The sequence below is a fragment of the Oncorhynchus kisutch genome, linkage group LG10 (genome assembly GCF_002021735.2).
Source record: "Oncorhynchus kisutch isolate 150728-3 linkage group LG10, Okis_V2, whole genome shotgun sequence".
Lineage (NCBI taxonomy): Eukaryota > Metazoa > Chordata > Actinopteri > Salmoniformes > Salmonidae > Oncorhynchus > Oncorhynchus kisutch.
Genome location: NC_034183.2, coordinates 27178473 through 27206295, shown reverse-complemented (window position 1 = coordinate 27206295; position 27823 = coordinate 27178473). Strand labels below are relative to the sequence as shown.

The window sequence follows — 27823 nt, the reverse complement described above, 5'->3', positions numbered from 1 at the left end:
CTTGTTAACAAATTATAGTTTTGGCGTGGTTGAAAAATGAGTTTTAAATGGCTCCAACTTAAGTGTGTGTGCGCGAGTGATATATAAATAAATGAGATACCTCCTCCTTTCCTCTCCCTTGATCCCCCTCTTCTCATTCCAGTGTTCTATCTGGAAGTGTGTCTGACATGAAGAGAACTCCCCATCTGGTGGGATATTATCAACCAGTCTGGCAACCAGAAAAATCCCTTTCTCCAAAACATGCAAATCATCTGCTCTCTCTCTCTCGGACATCTCACATGCTTGGGGAGAGGAGGGTGTGGAAAGGTGAGAGAGGGAGGGAGAGGGGAGAAGAGCTGGCCTCTCCTTCCCATCTCTCTACAAATCAGTGAGATCCACACACACACACACACACACACACACACACACACACACACACACACACACACACAGCTGTGTATATTACATAGTGTCTAAAGGCCTGCACAGACTGTACGATTTTATTTGGCTGTCTTGCCACAATTTTGCCGTCGCAGACCAAATTTCCATGTTGTAGGCAAATTCTTAGGTTGTAAACGATTGCCAGACATCTTGGCTTGTTCAGTGTGACAGGGTCTCGTTTTGACGATGAAGTACCACTACGTGCGGCCGTAGGCTCCGACAAAGTTCTGGCAAAATGTTTGAGGACTGGCCACCCCACATAGCCTGGTTCCTCTCTAGGTTTCTTCCTAGGTTTTGACCTTTCTAGGGAGTTTTTCCTAGCCACCGTGCTTCTACACCTGCATTGCTTGCTGTTTGGGGTTTTAGGCTGGGTTTCTGTACAGCACTTTGAGATATCAGCTGATGTACGAAGGGCTATATTAATAAATTTGATTTGGCCTTCGCATTCTTCATTGCTGCGACTTGCTTGCTAGTTGAGATTTCTGTTCTTCACTCAGTTTGGTTGTTTGTTTCAAGTGAATCTGATGCACACGTGGATTGGCGTTAAAGGAAGATGCAGTAAACCGTACACCACACCGGTATAACTGTGGCACAGCATGAACATGCCTGGGAAGAGAAGAGAGAGGAATGGAGTCTTATGGACTTGTACACAGAAGGGGTCTAAGCACAGAGGAGTTAGCCAGAGAGAAGCTGCTGTCTGGTAATTGTGGGGTACTAATGGGATGGGGGTTACAGGGGCAGACGTGGACTTGAATATATGGTGCATTAAAGGGAATGTGTGTGTGTTGTCCTTACCCCTAAACAAACCCTCCTTGTGTGAGTTCAAACCAAAACAATATGTTAAGTTGAAAGTTTCTCCAACTGACTTTTTTCTCTCTTTCCTTAAAAAAGCAGGGCAGGAGTGCTGGAGGATGTGAAACTTAAGGACGTTCTTCTGATACTCCCTCTCTTTTTCAGACCAATGACATCAGAGGTGGGCTGGCACGTTCTAAAAAAGACGATGGGAGAAATGGGAGGAGAAAAACAGCCTCCCTCTTCCACACCCTCTTCCTCCCTCCCTTCAGTCTCCATCCAATCCTTTGTGAAAACCTTGAGGCACCAAGCGTCAGAGCTCAGTGTGTTGAAGTAGCCGCTAGTTCAGCCATGCTCCAGACAGAGCTCCAGCTCTAACCCCTAACCCCAGCCTCACTGAGCCCACAGAGAGGAGATTTTGCTGGGCAGCAGGCTGCAGACAGAAGGCCTCTGGACTCTGGCTCTCTAGGAGGGGGACCGGTTGAGATCCCAGGACAGAGGGAGTAGAGTGGGTGAGAGAGCCAGAGATGAACCCCTGTGTGAGATGGGAGATATGCACATGAGCAGAGCTTGAGGAGGGGACTGAACCGGAGCACGAGGCTCTCTGAGCACTGCCTGACTAACGACACACACATACATCTGCAGGACACACTCTCTTACAAACAAACACACAAAGGTAAGCAGCTGCATGTCTCAGAGTTTGTTCCCCCCCCCCCCCCCCCCCTCTTGTGTAGCTACGTGAGCAGCTGGGAGAGCTCTGCAGGAAAGGTTAGGATGTTTCTGTGAGGGAGTTATTTTCTGTCTGCAGAAGAGTCAGAAAGGTTTATCAACGCTCCGCTTCTCCAGAGGACTGGGATCTAGATCTGAACAGCTTTACTGTGAGGCTGGTTGTACATAGTGTACAGTGGGAGTAAGAGGGACGCCTCCGACAAAGAGGCTGCGACAGACAGGCTGTATTCGGACGTTACTCATGATTTGAGTTGGACTGAAGGAGAGACGGGAGCTAGCCACACACAGCTGCTCAGCAACAGGTAGCCTGCATTGTAAATGTCCATTCACTGCTGCTGGGTTCTTTACTGGGCTCTTTACTGGGCTACTGAAACGTTACTACTTTTCCTTTCAAACTACCACTAGTTAAATAAAGTGCATGAGTAACTCCCTGTCGAGCTGGACTGTTTCCATAACTCTATTATTCAAGAGGAGAGGGAGGAAAAGAGAGAGAGAGAGAGAGAGAGAGAGAGCGCCATGGTCCTGTTTATTTCTCTAAGCTTTGGTTTCCTAATACCCTCTCTGCCTGTCCTAGGGCCGATAGTGCAGAATGAGAAATGGTTGTTAATTAACCAGGATAGATTAGGGTTAAATAAATATGTCACAACCTAATACAGTGTGTGGCTAGATGACAAGCACACGTACCCACTTGCATGTTGTGGCTTCATCAAGAGTGACTGGGGTAGTTTCTGAGTGAATAGAAAATCCCATTCATGGCGTCTTGTTTGAAGAAAAACAACCCTGATAATACATTGTAATTCTACTCTGACCATATCCTGCTGCAGCCAACGCTACCCTCCATCCAGACATCCACCACGGTCATGCAACATCTCTGAACCTCACCATGACACTGGGGCTTTGAACACTAATAGTATCAGTCTGCTAGCACTCATATTGCCACTCACAATTATGTTAAACTGCTTTCACTTATACATGCTCTACTCTGTCAGTGAGATCCATGGAAAACTCTCTCTGCTCACTGAGGATGCACATCTGTTAATGCTGTAGGACTGGAGATCGGGAACGCACGTACATACGCATGCGCGCACAGCCACAGAGTTCACATAGGCAGTATTAACAACAGCTAAAGCAAACATGAGGGCAGGACTAAATGTCCTGAAAATGTTTCGTGAGGACGAGTGTTTCTCAACAAGCGATAAAACAAAGAGCAAATCACGGCCCTAAATCATCTGACAGACAGAGCGACAGGGAGGGAGGGAGAGGGACTTTCCCAGTCCAACGTCATCAGAGAAGACCCTGTGCTTCCCAGCAACACACATTGACAGGACTTGACATCCAGGTTTGGAGACGATTTAAAACTTAAGACATTTGAGGAGTAGGTCTATTCATATGGGATTCCTGAGAAACTCAAACACACACTGTGGTGTCAGTCCACAAACACACAGTTTGCAGCTCTCGCTCTGACCACAATACCACAGCTACAACACACACTCCACTGAACCTGCCTGTCACACAGGGAGTAATACACACTTTATTAAGCAAATCAATTAAGTCAGCCTGCACCAATGGGAAAAAACAGAGGGGGGATATAAGAGAAAGAGGTATATACAGAGCTCATACATGGATCTGTTATGTGTTAATGACGAATCAGACAGCGATGAGTCAAAACTACTCTGGTAGGAAAGGAAAGAGGAAGCGAGAGGACAGCGGGAAGCAAGACACAGGCACACACACAACCAAGAGTCAGAGGACACTGTGTGTGTGTGTCTAATAGGTAACATATGTGCAGAGGTTTTTAGTAGCATGGTGACTGACAGAGCAGTAAAAAAATAACAACACCAGAGGATTAACGGTTCCGCTCCAACATAAAACACACTGCATTATCCACCCTATAGGTACTGGAGGGTCACACACACACACACACACACACACACACCTTGTTATCTTGAGAGTGAGTGTGTGTGATGGAAAGAGTAAGGGAGGCCTTGAATGAACCCAAGCTAACCCTAGACACAGCAGTCAGCACTCAACGACATATACACAAACACAGAGAAGCCCACAAGGGAGCTTGGGTGTGTATTTGGGTGTGTGTGTGTGAGAGAGACCTGCTCGGGGTTATGCCCCACAAAGAGTAATTGATTATGGGGTGGGGGTGAAGGCAGAGTGGGACCACACCCTACTACTCTGCAAACCCCACATTTGACTTCTGACCTGAAACTCGTCTAGGGTTCCAGTCAAAACGCACAGTGGAAGAACCAAAACATTGACTCCAGTGTGGAATTGGGCTGTGGAAGAAGTCTCTGTAAGAAGGCTTTTTGGGTTTGGGAGATCAAACCAAAGGTCCAGACACATGTCCTTGTGGCTCCCTTCCTCTTTCTCTAGTTCCCTCGGTTTTCCTCTTCTTCATCCTACAGACCGGCTCCAGGACCAATTAGAGTTTAGACGGACTCTTTCACAAGGACATTTTCTCCCCCTCTACTCCTCATTCTCTTCCCCCTCTATAACCTCACTTACCCCCGTCCTCCACATCTCCTCCATCGCTGTTTCTATCAGTTAGTATGACATGGTGTCTAGCATGTGGAGGTTGCCTGGGTTGTTGCCTGGGTTCTGATTAATTGCTAACATGTTTCAGGGGTGCGTGTGAGACAGAGCGAGAGAGCGAGAGCAAACGACAGAGAGAGCAGATCATATTTATGTTTGGGAAGGGCTGTGTTTTTATGAGACAGTGTGTGTGAACAGTAGGGTCCTGACAGGACCATGTTTGTAGTAGAGTTTTTTACAGATGTGCTTCTAAAGCATCCTGTCCTCCTCTTCTGATCCCTATATTTTTTCCTCCTCCTGCTGTTATTTCTAGTGATGTAGAGTATCTGTTGTGTGTTTGGGGGGGTTTGGAATCAGACAGGGAAAGGCTGAAGGCCAGACGGGATGTTGGAAGCTGGAGCCGCGAGGCTGGGAAATACATTTGCTATAAAAATATAAATCAATATTTTTCAAATATGCCCCTTCTCTTCCTGGTTCTGCCATCCATCAGACTAGAGACAGACAGACACGATCCGTACCCAAATCTGCAGGCTTTAATAAAAATGAATGGAAGAGTGACACCATCCAGCCATATACAGTACCATTTAAAAGTTTGAACATATCGGACATAAAGGGTTTTTTCTTTAATTGTACTATTTTCTACATTGTAGAATAATAGTGAAGACATCAACACTATGAAATAACACACATGGAATCATGTAGTAACCAAAAAAGTGTAAACAAATCTAAATATATTTTTTATATTTCAGATTCTTCAAAGTAGCCACCCTTTGCCTTGACAGCTTTGCAACTCTTGGCATTCTCTCAACCAGCTTAGCGAGGTAGTCACCTGGAATGCATATTAATTAACAGGTGTGCCTTGTTAAAAGTTAATTTGTGGAATTTCTTTCCTTCCTAATGAGTTTGAGCAAATCAGTTGTGTTCTGACAAGGTAGGGGTGGTATACAGAAGATAGCTCTATTTGGTAAAAGACCAAGTCCATATTATGGCAAGAACAGCTCAAATAAGCCAAGAGAAATGACAGTTGATTACTTTAAGACATTAAGGTCAGTCAATCTGGAAAATTTCAGTCGCAAAAACCATTAAGAGCTATGATGAAACTGGCTCTTTTGAGAACCACCACAGGAAAGGAAGACCCAGAGTTACCTCTGATGCAGAGGATAAGTTCATTAGAGTTAAATGCTTCACAGAGTTCAATTAACAGACACATCTCAACATGAACTGTTCAGAGGAGACTGCGTGAATCAGGCCTTCATGGTCGAATTGCTGCAACAACAAAAAAACACTACAAAAGGACACCAAGAAGAAGAGACTTGCTTGGGCGAAGAAACACGAGCAATGGACATTAGACAGGTGGAAATCCTTTGGTCTGATGAGTCCAAGTTTGAGATTTTTGGTTCCAAACGACATTTCTTGTGAGACGTAGAGTAGGTGAACAGATGACTGCCACATGTGTGGTTTCCACTGTGAAGCATGGAGGTGGTGCTTTGCTGGTGACACTGTCGTTGATTTATTTAGAATTCAAGGCACACTTAACCAGCATGGCTCCCACAGCATTCTGCAGCAATACGCCATCCCATCTGGTTTGCACTTAGTGGGACTATCATTTGTTTTTCAACAGGACAATGACCCAAAACACACTTCTAGGCTGTGTAAGGAATATTTGATCAAGGAGAGTGATGGAGTGCTGCATCAGATGACCTGGCCTCCACAATTACCCGGCCTCAAACCAATTGAGATGGTTTGGGAGGAGTTGGACCGCAGAGCAAAGGAAAAGCACCCAACAAGTACTAAGCATACACTACCTGTCAAAAGCTTTAGAACACCCCCATTTTTCCACTTTTTATTGAAATTTAAGCAGCTCAAGTCCAGTAAATAACTCTAAAATGTACATTGCTTTTCAGTTTTTGGTAACCTAAACTTATATATATATATATATATCAGTTTAGGTTACCAAAAACTGAAAAGCAATGTACATTTCAGAGTTATAAAAACAGGCATTTTTCAGGGAACAAGTAATGGGTTAACAATTTACAGCTTTTCTGCAGCAATGGAAGTAAATTAAGCCTTGAAGGTTTATGCTAACAATTCCTACAGGTGTCCCAACTTTTGTTGATTAGGTACAAACCCTCTGTCTGTATAAAAGCAGTGTTGGAACAGACTGTTACTACACCCTTTTAAGCATTATGTGGACAGTATTGTACTGCAGAAAGTAGTATATTGCTATCATAATGGTGAGAAAAGGCAATTAACAAAGGAAGACAGACCATTATAACCCTTAACAGTGTAGGTCTTTCCTTTAGAGAAATTGCAAAGAAAGCCAAGGTGTCAGTGAGTAGTTTCCTACAGCATCAAAAGGCACTTTGAAACTGGATGAAACTCTGACAAGAGGTCTGGCAGACCCAAAACGACAACAGAATCAGAAGACATGTTTCTGAGAGTTAACAGCTTGCGTGACAGCTTCAAGCACAGCTTAACACACAAAGTCAGCAAGTCTTAGTTTAAACTGAAGAGAAGACTTCGAGAGCTGCAGGTTTGACAGGTTGAGTGGCAGTAAGAAAGCAATTGCTAAGATGGTAAAATATGAAAGAGAGGCTTGCCTTGGGCATTGAAGCCCCGCAGGTGGGCTACTGAAGACTGGAAGAAGATCTTATGGACCAATTAATTGAAATCTTCGTTTCATCATGCAGGGTTTATGTACGCCGTCGAGTAGGAGAAAGGATGGTTCTTCAGTGTGTGACACCAACTGTCAAACATGGATCCAGAGTCAGCGACTTGCACAGAGTGAGTGGCACCCTGAACCATAATGGCTACCACAGCATTTTGCAGCGCCAGGCAATACCCTCTAGTGTACACCTAGTTGGTCAGGGGTTCACCCTACAGCAAGATAATGACCCAAAACATACCTCCAGGCTATGTCAGAAGTACCTTAGAAGAAAAGAACAAGACGGTAGGCTTCACATCATTGAATGGCCAGCACAGTCTCCAGACTTCATCCCAAACCAGCTCGATGGGGTTTAACTGGGAAGAAGGGTGAAGGCAATACATTTGTGAGAACTTATACAGTGTTGGGAAGAACTTTCCGAACAATATTTGATTTCCATTGTAGAAAGACTGCAACGAGTGTGTTCGGCTGGTATGTCTGCAAAAGGTGGCTACTGATGAGTCAAAAATGTAGATTACATTTAGTTAAACAAAACGATTACATGATTTTTGTCTCCAATTGTTTATTTGTTCTATGCTTTAATTTCAGAGTACATTAAGACATTAAACTGTGCGAATTTCAATAAAAACTGGAATGGAGGTGTTCTAAAACTTTTGACCGGTAGCGTATGTGGGAAAAACATTCCAGGTGAAGCTGGTTGAGAGAATGCTAAGAGTGTGCAAAGCTGTCACCAAGGCAAAGGGTGGCTACTTTAAAGAACCTCAAATATAATTTGTATTTATTTATTTACTATATGATTCCATGTGTTATTCCATAGTCCTGAGGTCTTCACTATTATTCTACAATTTCGAAAATAGTACAAATAAATTAAAACCCTTGAATGAGTAGGTGTGTCCAAACTTTTGAATGGTACTGTATATAAATATGTTATTTAAGTGATAATGCCTGAGAAGCTGGTGTTTGGAGGATATATTGGCACAGGTATAGTTAGCTAGCAAGGAAGGGAGAAGAACATTGTCACCCAGCATGGCAATGGAACATTTAGAACGAATGACTGGGTCACGTCCATAGCGGCAGAACAAAAAGTCTTAACGACTGAGTCACGTCTCTGGCAACCAAACCAAAAGAAAAACGTGCATATTCAAATAATGATTGACATATTTTCATTAAAAACGTTATTTTGATGAATTTATTCATATTATTTCATCCTTCCACAAGATATAGTTCTGACACAAATCTAAGGTTGCTACCCAAGCCAGCTGGTCACTCGTTCGATTGGTTCGGTTGCCAGAGACGCGACCCCGTCATTCAGTCTTTTTTGTCTGTACCTATGGACGCGACCCAGTCATTCGTTCTAAATGTTCCATTGCCATACCGGCTGGCAAAGTTCTTATCCCTTACTAGCTAGCTAGCCAACTAACTTAGAAGTATGTCAAACAGTGCAGCCAAAATAACAACAATAGCTCTATTCACATTTGTATAAGCTGTTTTCTAGTGACATTTATTTTTGATACATCCGTAACAATAAGCTAATGAGGCACGATTTCGCATGGCATAGAAAATGTGCTCTCTCGTAAGAACACTGTTGTTCAGAGGCAGCAGCACACAGCTAACACAATCTCTTAAAACTGAAGCTGGAAAGACTGCAAACCAGCTGCACGTTCAATTTGACCTGTTTTCTATTGATAGTGCTTTGTATAAATATACAAACAAAAATTATGCTAATTCATGATTTCGACAGGCTGAGAAAAGCTGCCCACCTGTGTCTCATCCCGACACGTTCATTACGATGGGAGCACTGGAGATCGAATTTGAATAATGAAACAATGTTGCAAATATCGTAGAGACAGACAACAGGGTTTACACAAATCTCCGCTGTTGAAAACTAAATGTTATTCTAAAAGAAAATGTGCGATAATGTTTAGATGCTTTTTATTGTGGAGATAATAAATTGCCTGGCTGGGCTGATGAGACGGTGGATTGCGCAGTCAGACGGAACAGAGTAAATAGGCATTTTAACATTCGATTTAGCCGGTGGTAACTTGTGGAATAGACACTGGCTAGAATGCGTTTTTAACCAAATCGGCAATCAGGATTAGACCCACCCATTCAATAAATCTCTATATATGGCTCTGGCGCCATGTGATATATTGGCCACTTTAACCTCTAGTTAAGCAATAAGGCCCGAGGTGGTGTGGTATATGGCCAATATACCACGTCTAAGGGCTGTTCTTACGCACGATGTAACGCGGAGTGCCTGAACACAGCCCTTAGCCATGGTATATTAGCCATATACCACAAGCCCTTGATGTGCCTTATTGCTTTTATAAACTGGTTACCAACATAATTAGAGCTGTAAAAATAAATGTTTTGTCCAATGGTATACGGTGTGATATACCACAGCTGTCAGCCAAATCAGCATTCAGGGCTCAGTTTATAATCAACTTTAACCCTGGTCTATAAATCCTGTGAGAATAGTGTGGCAAGAGCCAGAAGGCTGATCCTGTTGGTAGCAGCAGTGAAGACTGCAGATCTTTAAACAATCATTCTCATTCATGATTTTTAGAGTGAGTGGTTAACGCAGCTGCCATTTCCTCTCTGGCTGAGGTTGCTGTGATTTCACTTACCACAGATTTACGCACTGTGTGGTGTGGTTGCACCCTAATCCCTTCTCTACTCACAGCCAGTCTGCGAAATTTCCTTTCATAGGATAGCCGGAGGCAAAGTTATTATTATCCGTTGTGCCTTCTTGATTGTGACATCACTCTGAGCCTTAAACCAAAACAATGGCGTACAATCTCTCCCCTCGGATCTAAAACCAGTAGTAAACACCAACTTCAATGACAGTTATCTTAAAATTAAAAAGACAGCTATCTAATATTCACCCAACCCAATGACTTAGTCGCAGAGGAGGGTTTGTTAACTAGTATTTTCTTATAAAAGCTCAGTTAGCTAGTTAGCATTGTTAACGTTAGATAAACCGTGTCTAGACTCGGGAGCACATAGACAAGTCACATAGGCTTCAGGAGCCAGCTGGTTAGATATTATTCCACCATGGACAACTGGCTACTACTATTAGTTTTCACTAAAATATGTTCAACTCCTAGTTCGTTTATCCACTGACCACCGCATTTAGGATAGCTGAATTACTGAAATGTAGCCAACTAATCGTGACACATTTGGGTTAACTTACTCATATCAAGCAACAGACAGTTTGTGGAAAGGTAAAAATAACAATAGTAGACAGTGAAACTAAATAGATTGGTAGCTAGCTGGTGATGCTTTCATTTATTTCACAAATAATTAAGCTGAACCTGGGTTTTCCAAGTTGTTCAGTGTTTACTGCTCATGCAGATGAGCAAGCTTAAAGACGGCTCTGCAATGCACACACCCAAGGCGGCTCAAACAATCACTAAACATAGCGTAATATTAATAATGACTTTGCCTCCGGCTATCGTAAAAAATATTTTGCAGCCGATCTGGCACTGGACCCAAAATGTCAGACCACCGCAACACAGCCCTGGAATGTAGGAGATCAGATGCCGAGGGGAGAGGAGGTAGAGGTGTTGAGTGGGGGGCTCAGAGCTAGGGTTTCAAAATTCCGGGAACGTTCAATAAATTCTCTGGTTTTCCAGAAATCCTGGTCAAAGGATTCCAGATTCCAGAATTTTCCAACCGGAATTTTAGAAGAAAAAAAAAAACAGGGAATTTATTTAACTTTCTCGGAATTTCGCAACCCTAATCAGAGCACAGGGTGGGACTGGGGCTGTGTCTAGGGTGATTGGTTGCTGGAGCTGGCAGGGTTGGCATGCCCGTGAACAGCTTACTACATCACAGCAGAAATCTCTAAGATCCAAAGCCACGAAACTCCCAGAACCCCAACCCACAAGCCTGTTAAGAGCCACACTAGCCAAAATAAGACTAGAAGGGGCAGGAAACTAATGAGGCAGGAAACTGATCCCAGAGCTGCCTGCCATGAAGCATGTAACACACTGGTAGGCTTCACACAGGAGGTTGAGGAGTGGGTGGTAATTTGTCTAGTATAGATGAGGTAGCTTGGTAGAGGGGGCTATTGAATCCTGGGCTGTAGGTCTATATTGGCCCTGGGGTGAGGCAATAATTTATACAGTAATACCGTAACAGAGAGAGAAAGGGAGAGATGTAAGATGGTGTCTCTTGTCCCGTGAATGTTCCATTAACAGTCCATGTGTGTGTACGTGAATGGGAGCATCTGGCTAAAAGCGAGACCGAGGTTTCAGGCCAAAGTCATAGGTCAGCTGCCTATTAATAACCTCTAGTAAGGTGAGCAGCCAGCGGAAAGTGACGGAGGTCACCCTGTTTCCATCGTGTAAGACTGGGAAGAGGGAGACCGGCCAGGGCAGTTCCAGAACACAAAAGGCACAGTTACAACACACACACACACACACACACACACAGGTGCATGCGCACGCACACCATCACACTCCTAACTAAGGCTAGTTTGCCTTTGGCTGGGGTTGTACGTTGCGACATCTGTTAGGGGGATACTTGAACCGTTGGCTATGGACCAGGAGACAAAAACACTTATTTTTATTGAATTTAGAGAGGTTGAAGGAAAAAGAAAAGGCTTTAACAAGTTGAGAAGGGGGAGAAAAGGAAAGGTTGTGATTTCTAACTAGCTGTGTTTTGTGCTTTTCTAAGGTCTGTTCATCTCCCCTCACTACTGCCACCACCCATTAACTACTACAGCCTCAATACTGACCCATAGAGTGAGGGAGGAGCAGACAGGTTGGGGATAAAGGGAGAGAAAGCCAGAAGAAAGAGGTAGAACAGAGTGTTGCATCAGTACTATAAGTGGTTGTTGAGGCGTAGTCCTGCTTCAGAGGTGTTGGGTCAAACGCAGAAGACATTTCAGATGAATGCATCCAGTTGTACAACTGACTAGGTATCCCCATTCCTCTTTATGGAGAGACAGCCAGGGAGATGAGAAGTGTATGACCCACATTCTCCAGTTCCAACTCTGCATCTAACGGTCAGCTTTTACCTCTATTTGCCTGCCTCCCCCCTCCCCCCTGTGAGGTTCTGGGTGTTCTGGGCAGTTCGGAGTTGTTTTGGTTTAGTCGGCTCAGGTTGGTCTGACTGGTCGGGGCTTTCATCTGGCTTTGATGTCTAACTGAAAGAGACACGTCTCTTCTTCATCTTCTCTCTACACTAACCTCTCCAACCTCCACCAGTCTCTGTGTGTCACAAATGGTCACCCTAGAGCACTATGCGCCCTGGTCAAAATGTGTGCACTAAATGGGGAATAGGTTGCCATTTGGGACCTAATCTGAGACGGACTGACTCAGTAGAGAGCTGGTTCAATCTACATTCTGCCCCCTGCTACAGACGTGCTCTTCCTGTAGGCCTTCACTAGGCGTTAAGACACAGTGTACTGACACAGAGTACAGGCCACTGACAGGTCTGGTCAGAATGCTCTACTTCTGTGGTGTACATACATAGAAAGAAAGAGGGCGAGAGAGTCAGAGAAATAAATAATGTAATGACAGTGATAGGTATGTGTGCTGTTCAGTGTGGATTGGTTTGTCTGTCTCAAAGGGAGCCTGATAATGGAGCAGTATGGACATGGATGAAGGAGCTGGAAAAGTAACTGCCTTCAGGAGAGCAGTGTGTCTGTGTGTGGAGACAGAGCTCGAAGGAGCTGTTAAAGCCATTAACAGGTCAGTGAGGATAGAGGACCTGGTTACGTTGTCAGGGGTGTCTGCTGTCAAATTAACACACAGCCAGAGAAATGAAGAACGGACTACACACACTTTTCACAGCGTATTGGCTCGGCTAGCACACACACACACACTCTGGCACACAGTATCCACACTACTAATCGAACTGACAGAGTTGACTCTAGTCCTGAGGAGCAACAACGGCATTACAGGAGCCACACAGGGCGTCAGTTTAAGGGTGGGGGTTTTAGGTAGTGAAAACTCAGGGTGTAAAGTGGAGCAGCATTTAGGTAGTGTGTGTGTGTGTGCGGGGTGTGAGATAGTGATGAGAAGCAGACATGGCAGGCACCTGCAGAGGGACAAACACAACAGTAGGGGTCAGAGAGAGGTTACAGGAATCAGAGCAGGGCCAGGGCACTGGGGCAAAAGGGGGGAGTGGTGGTGGACGGAGAGCAGGGCTTTAAAGTGTGACCAACGTGGTAGCATATATGCAAGTAAATATTTTGCTGTTCAAATTTTATTTGGGAGCACTGTGCTACAATGAAAATATACTTGTTGTAATGATAAGGCTTCGCTGTACCTTTGTTTCCAAGCGCCCTAGAGAACCAAGTGAGTGCAGATTTGTTAGTAAATGACTTTGTAATTTCAATGACAGGTATTCGTATTAACATTTTTTTTTATAATAAACTAATGTATTTACAGCATTAGATATTCGTTTCTAGGGCACAACAGGTGCTTCAAAAGGTAGCTAAAATTAATTTAGGCCCAATATAGGCTGTATCTCAATCAATTACATTATTATTTTTGTTCCTAAATTTCATGTGGTACTCCTAACTAAGTGCTACCAATGAAACATTTTCATTTAGAGCCCTGGCAGAGGGAGTAACAGACACCTCGAGAGGTAAATAACATTTTCTACTTAGCATACCTGTGTGCGTGAGTGTGTCTGGGTTTCCGTTAGTAAAAATGTTGCGCCGGACAACATGACCAGAAAGATTCTCATTCACCGACCATTTGAGAAATTTTACGGACCCATATGCATTAGGTGAGTCAAGATGCAACAACTAGGATGGGGTGCTAATGTGACTAAGCCTTTGGCTCAACAAAAGAAAGTTGATATGAAAACCAATAGAACAGGAGCGAAATGGTGGTTTCAATGGATGCTCTAAAATAACGTAGTAGGTGGAGAAAGACGCCTGAGCGAAGTTCCCACTTCTGTTTTTCAGGGGAAAACGGAAGTTAGGTTGAAAATACTGTATCCCTGAAAACCGGATGTTAGCGCTTCCTGGAGATTGCATAGGCTATGGCGGCTCTGACAGAGAACAGACATCCAGACCTACTCCTGCAGAATGACTGGACAGCAATTTGTTACCCAGATCCTTGGGACACCAGCTAGCCCTTTTGCTGCTTGGTTGTAAACTTCCTAGACCATCAGATTGGAACAATACAAATACACAGGGATTGTGCAAACTAAACGTTTGGCTCTGGTGCTCAAGCGTCTGTTATTGGGAATTATTCTGCCGCATGACTAATTCACTGCCTTGGAGATCATTGACATTTTCTACAACTCCATTTCCAGCAAGGCAATCACATAATTTCTACCCCTCGCCAAGAGGGAAACTCCCCTGGTGTTGGAGTTGTAAACTGGCTACTGTAAAATGTCCATTATTAGTGAGCTTGACTACTACTTCTGACAAAGACTGTTTGCTAGTAATTATTAGCTGTAAACATGCTATTTAATTGTTTAATGCTGGCAACATACTGCAACCAAAGACCGTAAAGTATGAAGATAAGCAGAAACTGCCACTCCAATAGAAATGGCTGATCACATTTGTAGGCGATGTCATGGCGACGTTGGCTAGCTAAGCGCATGTTGTGCCTCTGGGTATTAGAAAACACGTCTTGCTTTGTTGTTATGAATCTGCCGCAAAACTATTTTCCTTTTTAGGGATATAATATACAGGACTAGCACACCTGGTATATTGTCGTCAACAATTGCATTTTTCATTGTTTGGAAAAGTTAACTCTTCACACTAACTCCTGTTTCTTCATCCATTGCAGGGAAGCATAGAGGAAGTCCAAGAGGCATCCAGCTAGCCAGTAGAAGAAGACCATGCAGGGTGTGGTTGGGGTGAGACGGGGGGTGTCGTGGAGCCTGTGTGGCCTGCTCTGCCTCTGTCTCTGGGGGCTGAGCCAGTGCAGCGGTTCCAGACAGGCCAGAGAGACCAGGGACCAGCCCAGGGACCATCCCATGCTCAGGGCCAAACGAGCTCCTGCTGATGATGTCAAGAAGTGCTCCTACACCTTCCTCATTCCCGAGCAGAAGATCACAGGTCAGTGTTTTATCTTCTGTGAAGACGGTCATTTATTTTTTGGTCCGGTCTTGTTTCGTGACTTTGAATGATTCTAACGTCCATCATCAGGCCCCGTCTGTGCCAGCGCCACGGGCCCAGAGCCGGACAAAGAGCGTGTGACGCGGATCGACATAGCTGACGTGAGAGAGGTGCTGTCCAAGCAGAGACGGGAGATTGAGACCATGCAGCTGGTGGTGGACGTGGACGGCAACATGGTGAACGAGATGAAGCTGCTGAGGAAAGAGAGCAGGAACATGAACTCCAGGGTGACCCAGCTTTACATGCAGCTGCTGCACGAGATCATCAGGAAGAGGGACAACTCCCTGGAGCTGGCCCAGCTGGAGACCCGGGTTCTCAACGTCACCTCAGAGATGCTGAGACTGGCTTCACGCTACAAGGTTAGAACATCAAGGTGGAACTAGAAAGCAACGTGCTTAACGCTACTTTCATGTATAAATCAAATCAAACGAAGCGTGTTAGAAGCAAATCAATAGTGTCATAATACAGAAGCTTTAAAAAGACCAGCAAACAATAATTTGATATAGTTTGAGGATATTTAGATATTCTAGAACTAAATTAAGTGATTTGTGGCCTTTTGTTACCTTCTCTTTCTGCCACCAGGAGCTGGAGGGGCGTTTCGCATTGATGGCAGGGTTGGTGAACAACCAGTCGGTGCTGATCGCTGCGTTGGAGGAGCAGTGTCTGCGGACCCTGGGGCATAGTGAACTACCTGTGGTCCCCCCGCTGGTCCAGGTGGTGCCAGAGAGTATCCCCGTCAACAGCCGCTTTACCAACGAGATACAGAGGGACCATAACAACCGAGCCTTCCCACGGGGGTCACGCATGGACTCCCCCACTGCCTCCCCATTTGCACTCAATCCGCCGCCACCGCAGGGCACGCTCACCTCAGACGGTATGTACAAAGTAGTGCCGGGAGGGGTGGTTAACGTTAAATGAGAAAAACACAATAATTGTGTCCAATTATCACAGCATGTGGAGTTGGTTGGAAGCAGTGCTGGTACTGTAATTTCTGAATCAGGCAGAAGCTAAACTCACAGTAGGCCGGGTAGACATTTCACATCTCGAACTATCAGAAAAACGCAAAATTAGCAATGCGGTGGCCAATGGTGCATCTAATTCCCTAAATGCCTGGCGAATGAGTAAACGGTCTGGCTAATGGGCCGGCTGTGGTATAGTGGGTTCATACCTGGCAGGAAAGACTGAAGCAGTGAGATCACACATTCCTCTCAGTGCCTCTGGGACAGCTGGACTGGCTATAACCTACTGCTTGCATGCGTGTCTGAGCATATGGAGTGGGTTCTGGAGAATTAAACTGAGCCCTAAGAGTATGGGTTGAGTTCTGGGCGTAACATTGGCTTTCTGGGCGTATGGCCGAACTAAGCTCAGTGTTGGCTCAAATGCTGGCCAGATATACAAACTGCGATAAATACAGCTCTAACTCCAATCCATCACTGAGCAGGTACAGAGGCACACAGGGTCACAAACACATTCACACAGCTGGCTGCTGGGTGCCAGGCTACAACCTGGGTATATGATCTTAACTCTGGGTGGATGATGTAGGCATTTTTCAGCATATGGGCCAGCTTAAGTAAGTCTTTTCTGAGAACAGGCAGATATACAGTGGGGATAGAGAGCTCTACCTGCAGTTAATCACTGACCAGACACCCACAGCAAACACACACACAGAGGGAAAAAAATGATGGGTGCAGCCCCCGATAAATATAGCTGCAGGGAAATTAGAAAATGTATGTGCAAACAAATAGGCCTATACACACACACACACACAATATACTCAAATCAAACCCATCTGGTGGGCCAGGCCCAGATTACAGTCAGACAGAAGCAGTAAATTAGAGACTGCAGGAAGCTAAGAGATGCTCTCCTTATCTGACTCAACTTGCTCTCCTGACTAGCCCCCACAAAAATCACAACATCTCCCATGTGAGTGAGATCATTTTCAGCATGAAACCAATTTGCAGGGTCATAATGCTTCTTGGAAATCCCTCTTTGAAAGATTGGGCAGGAGCATTTTATTATGACTGGAGATTTGGTTTGAAGACCGCAGAGGGGGCTTAAACAAACAGATGGCTGACAATGAACTTACTGTAACACTCACTAGAACAGCCATACTGAACATGCAGACCGCGGTCCAGAACCAGAACGGGGTCAATACGGACCGCTGGTCCCGGCTTAAAATAAATATATACAGTGCTTTCAGAAAGAAATCACTTGACTTTTTGCATATTTGGTGGTGTTACAACCTGAATTTAAATTACCCAACACATACAATTATCTGCCGAGCAATGAATTTCAAAACACAGATTTCTCCATGAGGCCAATGGTGACTTTAAAAAAAGTTTGATTTTAACAGCATTCGGAAAGTATTCAGACCTTCACTTTTTCACATTTTGTTAAGTTACAGCCTTTAAACCATGATGCAACGGCCCTGAGATCACCTGTGTGAACTGTTAGACAAAACCAAATAAAATGTTGCGATATACAGTTAGTCAGAAGTTTACATATACTTAGGTTGGAGTCATTAACATTCGTTTTTCAACCACTTAACATTTCTTGTTAACAAACTATAGTTTTGGCAAGTCAGTTAGGACATCTACATTGTGCATGACAAGTAATTTTCCCAACAATTGTTTACAGACAGACCTGTGGATGTATTAAGGCCTACCTTCAAACTCAGTGCCTCTTTGCTTAACATCATGGGAAAATCAAAAGAAATCAACCAAGACCACAGAATTATTTTTTGTAGACCTCCACAAGTCTGGTTCATCCTTGGGAGCAATCTCCAAACGCAAGTATAAACACCATGGGACCACGCAGCAGTCATACCGCTCAGGAAGGAAACGTGTTCTGTCTCCTAGAGATGAACGTACTTTGTTGCAAAAAGTGCAAATCAATCCCAGAACAACAGCAAAGGACCTTGTGAAGATGCTGAAGGAAACAGTAACAAAAGTATGTATATCCACAGTAAAACGACATAACCTGAAAGGCCGCTCAGCAAGGAAGAAGCCACTGCTCCAAAACCATAAAAAAGCCAGAATACAGTTTGCATGGGGACAAAGATCGTGCTTTTTGGAGAAATGTCCTCCGGTCTGATGAAACAAAAATAACACTGTTTGGCCATAATGAGGCTTGCAAGCTGAAGAACACCATCCCAACCTTGAAGCACGGGGGTGGCAGCATCATGTTGTGGGGGTGCTTTGCTGTAGGAGGGACTGGTGCCCTTCACAAAATAGATGGCATCATGAGGAAAGAAAATTATGTGGATATATTGAAGCAACATCTCAAGACATCAGTCAGGAAGTTATAGCTTGGTCGCAAGTGGGTCTTCCAAATGGACAATGACCCCAAGCATACTTCCAAAGTTGTGGCAAAATGGCTTAAGGACAAAGTCAAGGTATTGGAGTGGCCATCATAAAGCCTTGACCTAATCCTATAGAAAATTTGTGAGCAGAACTGAAAAAGTGTGTGCGAGCAAGGAGGCCAAAAAACCTGACTCAGTTACACCAGCTCTGTCACGAGGAATGGGCCAAAATTCACCCAACTTATTGTGGGAAGCTTGTGTAAGGCTACCAAAAGGTTTGACCCAAGTTAAACAATTTAAAGGAAATGCTACCAAATACTAATTGAGTGTATGTAAACATCTGACCCACTGGGATTGAGATGAAAGAAATAAAAGCTGAAATCAATCATTCTCTCACAAAGCACCGGGCCCACACGGACTATGGGGTAAAGCAATGCAGGTCTAAGCCAACCAGCTCAAGGGAGTTTTCACACGACTGTTTCAACTCCTGCTGAGCACTTGTTCGGTACCCAACTCCTGGAAGGTGTTGACCATTGTACCACTGCCTAAGAAGTCAGGCGCCAAATCACCAAATAATTTCGACCTGTGGCCTTCAAGCCCCTTCTGGCCAGATGCATGGAAAGGGTTGTCAATAAGCACCTTAACCTGTGCATAGCAGATAGATCAAATGAACCCATCATAGTTTGCCTGAGGATGCTACACTGACCTTCGTGAACATGGTTGTTTTACTTCAGCTTTCAACACAAATACACACACTGTTGAAACGACAACTGGGCCTGAGGCCTCGCAGGTTGGATCAATTACTTTTTTCTCCCCAATTTCGTGGTATCCAATTGGTAGTCACAGTCTGGTCTCATCGCTGCAACTTCCGTATGGACTCGGGAGAGGCCAAGGGAGAGAGCCATGCATCCTCCAAAACACAACCCAACCAAGCTGCACTGCTTCTTGACACAATGCCCACTTAACCGGGAAGCCAGCCACACCAATGTGACAGAGGGAACACCGTGTCAGCGTGCACTGCGCCCGGCCCGCCACAGGGGTCGATAGTGCGCAATCGGACAAGAATATCCCTTCCGGCCAAACCCTCCCCTAACCCGGATGATGCTGGGCCAATTGTGCGCAGCCCCATGGGTCTCCCGGTCGGGTCGCCTGCGACAGAGCCTGGACTCGAAACCAGAATCTCTAGAGGCACAGCTAGCACGACGATGCAGTGCCTTAGACCACTGCGCCACTCGGGAGGCCCGGATTAATGACCAACTGACCGCCCACAGATGGTCCTCATGAATGGGGCACTCGCTGATGAACTGAACCTGAACACAGGGGCGACCCAGGGTGTGTCCTTTCACCGTGGTTGTTCTCTATCTACACTAATGAGACAAAGATCCAAGGAAACAATGTGAGCCTTTTCAAGTACGTGAATGACATGGCTCTGGTAGGACTCTTTTTTAAAGATGCTACGTCAGATGGGGACAGCCATTTTAAATAGACCAACAACATTCAAAAATGATGCCGGTCAAGTGCACTCCACATCAATGTGGAAAAGACAAAGGGGCTGATCATCAATGGCAGCAACTTGCCAATGTCCAACCACTCTCTCTGAACGACCAATCAGTGGAGGTGGTTAAGCGTTTCCAATCCCTAGGGACACAAATTGATAACAAGATGAGTTTTACAGAGAATGCAGACTGCATATTTTTAAAAGCAAGCCACTGCTTGTTTTTAAATCAGGAAATTTAAGTGGTTTGGGGTCAGCCAGGATGTTTTGGAGATGGTGTACAGCAGCTTGGTGGAGAGCATCCTCACGTTCAATATGACAGTGGTATGGTAATCTCCCATTTGAGCAGTCTGTTCCACAAGGAAACCAAAAAGAAGGCACTGGCTGTCATTGGCAACCCCTCCCACCTGCTGCAGCCTCAGTTCGAGAGGCTTCCCTCTGGCCAGTGCTTCAGAATGCCCATGGCCTAAGAAGAAAGTGTTCAAACAATTAATGCCTTGTGCTGTTGGACTACTAAATGCAATGTAAATTGTATCGGTATACAGTGCAAGTATTCACACTTTTCCACATTTTGAATTTAGAAAATTGATTAAATGTTTTTTCCCCTCATCAATCTACACACAATAACACATGATGAAAGAGCACAAACAGGTTATTAGAAGTTTTTGCAAGTGTATAAAAAATAAAATATCACATTTGCATAAGTATTCAGACCCTTTACACAGTACTCTTTTGAAGCACCTTTGGCAGCGAATACAGCCGCAAGTATTCTTGGGTATGCTACAAGCTTGGCACACCTGTATTTGTGGAGTTTCTCACATTCTTCTGCAGATCCTCTCAAGCTCTGTCAGGTTGGATGGGGTCGCTGCACAGCTCTTTTTTCAGGTCTCTGCAGAGATGTTTGATCAGGTTCAATTTCGGGCTCTGCCTGGGCCACTTGAGGACATTCAGAGACTTGTCCCAAAGCCACTCCTGCATCGTCTTGGCTGGGTCGTTGTTCTTTTGGACGGTGAACCATCGCCACAGTCTGAGGTCCTGAGCTCTTTGGAGAAGGTTTTCATCAAAGATGTCTCCGTGCTTTGCTCCGTTCAGCTTTCCCTCAATCATGACTAGTCTCCCAGTCCCTGTCGCTGAAAAACATCCCCACAGTATGAAGCTGCCATAAAAAATTAAAAAAAATTAACTGGGCAAACCCGTTTTTGCTTTGTCATTATGGGGTATAGTGTGTAGATTGTGTAGATGAGGGAAAAACATTTTTTTTATCCATTTTAGGGGTCGGAATACTTCCCGAATGCAGCACACACACACACTTCAGGAACTCAGTCAGACTTTAAACATTCTGCAGTTGAGAGTGGTAATAGTAGAATGTGAAAGGTGCAATTACGAAATTTGGTAGTGTACAGGCAGTTTTCCTCTTGTTATGTCATTCACTTACAGACATTATAGAGCTAATTTTAACCTGTCAGAAATGTCCAGTTGATCAACTGCTGGTCATGTTAGGTAACTTAGTCTACCCAGCTATTTAGCGGTCTAAATCTTGTAGTGATCATGGCCAGATTACGTGCCCAGGGGACTCACCCCCAGGGGGCCCCCATTGATTTTGTCACCAGGGCATCATATGAACACAAAAAATGTGTAAATTGCAGGAAATTAGCTTCAAAAAAATTGCCAAATGTTCTCTCTGCCCCATGGCAAAATGTGTAGAATTGCAGGAAAGAAGCTTTAAAAAAATTGCCAAATGTTCTCTCCGCCAACAACAGGGGTGTGAACAGTTTGATCAGCTTGAGGTTACATGGGTTGCAAGGTGGGGGTTTGTTACTATGCTGATAAATGACAATATCCATCCGGTCCTTTGTTGTGTGACCGAACCTTCTCAAATAGTAGTTGAGTACCCCTGCACTAGAAGAATGAGCAAGGGCTTTCATATATGGCCTGGGGTAGGAAGGAGGTGAAACTGACAGACTGAGCATATGATTACTGAGGACAAAATAATCTCTGGTCTGTTTTTGGGTAAAGTGGATTGGAGAGGAAAGCCTGAGACTGTAATCTTCAGATCAAACTGCCACTACCTTCCTCTATCGGCCCCTCTCAGGTCTGCTGTGGGCCAGCTGGGGTCTGCATTACTTAAACCCTTCAGCTGGGTGCACTGTAGGGCCATAACTCTGTCTGTACTGTACCAGGTCAATAGGTTCAATACAATAAACAGAGGGAGATCTAGGGGTCAATGTTTGACAGACATCTTAACCTCATTTTAACCTCGTTGACAGACATTTTAACCTCTGGTTAATCTGTTACAGTTTTCCTACCATTAGCCATCACAGGAAACAACCTCACTGTAATAATAGACAACAAAACTGGTCTACAGCCTTTCAGTAGTCAAATGTTATAACAGCAAAAGCTAGCAAGCACTTAAACCATAATAGAAGTGGTCATTGTTCACAGCAGACTTCTCCCTGACGTGAAGTCAGACATCTCTGTCAAATAGTGCCGCCTGCCATCTGTCTGTCTGCATGTGTGATCTGAGTTGAACTAAGTGTCTATATATACACTCATCCAATATAGTGAGTGTTGTAACTACTGGCCCTGTGCCCAGCTTAAAGAGCCTCCAGAGAAGTCTAAGTGGAGTGTGTGATGTCAGTGTGTGATGTCAGTGTCAGACCAGTGAGCCTCCAGCTCCTTCAGGCAGAGCAGCCGTTTCCTGCAGTAACAATAGTGGGACTATTGGCAGTCGAAAGGACTGAGGAGGAAAGAGGGAAGGGGCTACATTTAGAAAGAGTCTATTGAGAGAAAGGCCGGTTGGTAGGGAACGAGGGAGCGGGACGGAGGGAAGTACAAGGGGAGGGGATGGAGGGGCTGTGATGACTAGGGCCCCACTTTCAGAGGAAGAGAGGGACAGCGAGTGTTGAAGATTTCTGATTGTGCATACAGCTGCCTCTCCACAGTGGTGATGTGCTCTATAGCTGTATGTTACAGCAGCACAAACTAACTTCACATGACTGACATCTCCACTTGGATACGTGTGGGGGTCGTCCACAGCGCACAACTTCTGACCGCGACAGTTTAGGCATCAGTTATAGGAGCTAACGCAAGAGCTACAAATTCGAGTACTACATGATACTCGAATGCGCCCTACACCCATCATGAGGTTGCTACAACCTAGCCTACAAATTAAAGTTTATAATGTAGGTGCATAGGTCAAGAGAGACACAAATTGGAGTAATCAAGGTGACAACGAGACTGCCTTGCACAAACACTCTTGCCTGAATCCAGTAGATCTGGGGTGTAGTCATTAGGCCAAACAGTTGCTATTGGAGTTTCCATTAGAATTCAGGTAGGTCCATCCCCGTTGCGTTTGCTTAAGAAATTGCTTTGCAACACAATTGGCAGAATTAATACACCCCTGATTACACGCACACACAGTCTTCACGGATCTTTACCCGAATATCCAAAACCCAATCTGGGACCAGAGCTAACACTAATTTCACACAAGGGTTAGGCTATAGAAAATATTACATTAACAGTGATGAGTGAAAGTAAAAGTTGTCAAAAATATAAATAGTAAAGTACAGATAACCCAAAAAACTACTTAAGTAGTATTTTAAAGTATTTTTTACTTAAGTCCCTTACACCACTGCAAACTATTGAAAATGCTATTATGTTCTTTGAAATAATCGTTTTTTTAGGTTTCTAATGTTACCTAAGACCTTTATCAACACAAACAAATTATTATTCTTCCAATAGCATATATGAAATGTATTTATTACACTGTTAGAATGTTCATGAGTCATTGGCTGGAAGGGTCGAAATTTGGATTTAGGCCTAATTTTTTCACAAGGACTTTGTAGAATTATACAAAAACTAATCTAAACAAATAACTATTGTTATATTTTTACATGGATATATTTCTTCATGAAATTTGTGCGTTACAACTGTTTATGCACTACTTATCAAGACTTGGTGTTTTAGTTTGCAAACCTTGCGGGTTGATATGCATCTGATGTGTATACTAAATGGAACACCCGGAAACACTCTCTAGCTGGTACTTACAAGCTGAACGGCCAGGAGGTTCTAGTGTTAATGGAAGATCGAAATAAACATTTAAGGAGAAGGATCGGCTACAATGACCAACAGCTAGGCTGCTACTTAATATTCTGAATGGATATGTTAGTATAAGAATAAGGAAGCGCATGCACTGCAGCCTCAATTAACCTAGCTAGCTAGCTTCTCCAACTTTTTGGACCAGTGACGACCTCTCCGCTAACCTTTTCCATTTGCTTGGAAAAACCGCTACACAGCCTACATTGCAGTCACCATATTAGCTAACGTCATAGTCAACATGGCTACTAGAACTAACACGTTAGCAAACCCACAATCAAATCTATGTGTACAAATCCATGTGGACACTATATTGTGTACAATCACAATACAGTGTACAGCAAGCAGTTTAGCAGTTACACCGGTGGGCCCCGGCTGCAATACATTTATACAACTGAAAGCTTAACTTCAGTTGGAAGAGTTGTAGTGTTGGCTATCCAACAGGTTATTGAGTAGGCTAAATAAGCTGCATTAGGTAGCTAACTAAGTGAAAGGTAAACTAAGAAGAGAAATAAACAAAATAAAACAGCTGCTTCTTTCATTTAAGAAATTAATTTGTTCAAAACTGATAAACTATTATCTCTCTCTCGCTTTGAGTCAACTACTCACCACATTTGATGCACTACAGTACTAACTAGCTGAAGCTTATGCTTTCAGTACGAGATTCATTCTCTGATACTTTGATTGGATGGACAACATGTAAGTCTATGGAAGGGGGTGAGAACCATGAGCATCTTAGGTTTTGTATTGAATTCAATGTATCCAGAGGACGGAAGTTAGCTGTCCTCCGGCTACATGGTGCTACCCTACAGAATTCTGTTGATGCTACTGTAGACCTTCATTGCAAAACAGTGTGTTTTAATCAGTTCTTTAGTGACGTAAATATATGTAATATTGTTTAATCTAAAAAGGTTTACTTTATGAAATTCACTGAGTAAATTTTACATTTACATTGTAGTCATATAGCAGACACTTATTCAGAGCGACTTACAATAAGTGAGTACGTACATTTTTCGTGCTGGTCCTCGGTGTGAATCGAACCCACAACCCTGGCGTTGCTAGCGCCATGCTCTATCAACTGAGCCACACGGGCCCTCCCCGGATGGCCCACTGAAAGAGAGACCGACAACTAAATCATACACATCATATCAGAACTCCTCCACTCTGAAACGTAGCCCAAATAAATCTACTCATCTCCGTTCATTCTGGACAGTTTATTTGGTCCCAAAAGCAACAAGAGAGAGAAAGCGATTAATTGTTCCTGCTCTGTGAGGAAAAGCAACACGATCATCTATCATGAATCTCTAAGGATGAGTGGAGCCAGGCTGAATTCTCTTCTGTTGATGGCTTAGCTCTCAAAATACACATGGCCAGTTCACCTCAATACACAGACCAACACCACACTGTGGATGGGCCAATCCCTGCTCAAATCACTAGGGTCACATGAGATATTCCCCTGTTTTTTACTTGGAGAGAGAATGAAAGAGTCCAAGAGAGCTATAGACAGAAAGCCTCTCAAGACAGAAGTGGTCTAGATGAAGACGTATGGTTACTGGAATAATATATCCCGGTTCTGTGAGGTTTTAGGTATGTTTATAAAGCACTACAGTGGCTCTGTCCTCCCTGTACACACACACAGCTGAGAAAACTATCTTCTGTGTGCCTCAGGCCCCAGAGGTCCCCCTCACAAAAGACTGTCTTCATGGCTGCTCAATACATATCATTCACACAGGAGCAGGAAATAAGCAGGGTTTAGATACAGCTGGGAATCTAGGTACTGAGCTAATGCTGGCTGGCTGGCTACATAAGGCTGTATGGTGGTCTGGGCAGGAAAGGTGCTCACGGACTGCTACAGCATCGTAACTACTCCTACCCATCCCCCTAAGCTAGGAGGTCTTGGCAAGCGATGCCTTCCTTTCTCTGTCTCTGTCTGCCCAGCGGGGGTAAAGAATCTATTTAGCGTGTGTGTGATGAAAGAAGACATCTTGTTCACCTGAGGCAAGATATAGTATGGAGATTAGAGAAGAGGATGTTACATAATAGAAGTACTAACAGAGGAGACACACTGGCTTTGGGCTCTGGTCAAAACAAGTGCATTATATAGGGACTAGGGTGCCATATTGGACGCAGCCACTGACCCATTTCTCCCTCCCCCTCTTCCAGGTCCGTTTAAGGATTGTTACCAGGTGCGCCAGGCGGGCCACAGCACCAGTGGGATGTACCTGCTTAAGTCAGAGGGCAGTGACCGGTTGATCCAGGCCTGGTGTGAACACGGCCTAGACAACGGAGGCTGGACTGTGCTACAGAGGAGGAAGGATGGATCGGTCAACTTCTTCAGGAACTGGGAGAACTACAAGGTACTATAGTGCAGACGATAACGCACACTGACATCGATCATAAACATCTGGATAAGTATGTATATTGTTAAGCACAGAGCCATTGGGGCTAAGTCCAGCCCTCTCTCTCTGACCTCCAACCAGAAGCCACCCAGATATGACTCCAGTAGGGACATGGAGGGAGGGGCTGATGTTCCCCTTATCTCCCCTCCTACATAACATAACCAAGCCCACGCCCCACCACATTCTGGGGCTGCTAACACACCCCATCACTCTGGAGAAAGCTCTGGCACAGAGCCACGCATGTGCGCACACACACACACCTATTATACCCCCATGGGCAGGTGAGGAAATCAGACTCCTTCCCTCCTCTCTCTTCCTCCATCCCCCCCGCTTTCCTCTAGTCATCATCACAGATCTCATCTGGACCCAAAACACCCAGCAGTGTGTGTGTGTGTGTGTGTGTAGCCCCCATAGACTTTCTCCCCTGCCACAGCCAGTAATTCACCTTGACTGGGAAGGCAGACCTTTGACACATTATCGTCTCCAACAGGGAACTGATTCAATTCTGTTCCATTGATTCTTAAGGTCTGGTTTCCTTTAACACAATGATGCAGCGTGTAATCATATTACTGAAGTCTACCCTCTGTGATTTACCCTCTCTTTGTCCTCTGAGCGGGACTATTTAGACTGTCTACAGACACAGGTGTGGTTCCTTTTGCTGCTGACTAGAAACGGTGCGGTTTGTTAGGCTAGTTAGTGGGTGAAAGCAGCATTCCAAAAGCTTTAGCTGGGACACTACACAACCACCACACAACTCACTGTCCTGTAACCGTTCATTAGAAACCCTTGGAGACTGGAAATTATCTATATTATAACCTGCTGTGTGTGTGTGTGCGCCCCCCTACAGAAAGGCTTTGGGAACATTGACAGTGAGTACTGGCTGGGTCTGGAGAACATCTATAACCTAGGGAAGCAGGGGGACTACAGGCTGCTGGTAGAGCTGGAGGACTGGGTGGGAAAGAAGGTGTATGCCGAGTACAGCAGCTTTCACCTGGAGCCTGAGAGTGAGGGGTACCGCCTGAGACTGGGCACCTACCAGGGAAACGCTGGAGACTCCCTCAGCAGCCACAATGGGAAAATGTTCACCACGCTGGACAGGGACAAGGACGCTTTCTCAGGTAAAACAAGACAGTGTGCCAAAATAGGGATGTATGCTAGAATACAAGTACAATGCTGTACTTGTACGTTAACACACTACTATGCTACAATACTAGTTTCCCAATCATACCGTTTCACAAGCTTCTTTGTACTGTGGTCCATTTCTCTAACATCCCTACTCAAGTGACATCAAACA

At 44.5% G+C, this 27823-nt stretch overlaps 2 protein-coding genes across 8 annotated transcripts in view; one reads left to right on the top strand and one right to left on the bottom strand.

Annotated features, from left to right (window-relative positions):
* LOC109897981 (ras-specific guanine nucleotide-releasing factor RalGPS2-like) overlaps positions 1 to 27823 on the bottom strand; it is a 163092-nt gene that overhangs the window by 27434 nt on the left and 107835 nt on the right. The gene's annotated exons all lie outside the window — the stretch shown is intronic.
* The window catches only part of LOC109897980 (angiopoietin-related protein 1-like), a 28377-nt gene continuing 2053 nt past the window's right edge, over positions 1500 to 27823 (top strand). The window contains exons 1-6 of one of the 2 annotated variants that reach the window (XM_020492682.2): positions 1500 to 1888; positions 14908 to 15179; positions 15270 to 15598; positions 15822 to 16113; positions 26294 to 26487; positions 27377 to 27647. In XM_020492682.2, the coding sequence (XP_020348271.1) occupies positions 14960 to 15179; positions 15270 to 15598; positions 15822 to 16113; positions 26294 to 26487; positions 27377 to 27647 (1306 nt within the window). In that variant the 5' untranslated portion in view covers positions 1500 to 1888; positions 14908 to 14959. Of the gene's footprint in view, positions 1889 to 2002; positions 2244 to 14907; positions 15180 to 15269; positions 15599 to 15821; positions 16114 to 26293; positions 26488 to 27376; positions 27648 to 27823 lie in introns of those variants that run through there. The other variant, XM_020492684.2, reaches the window with a different exon arrangement.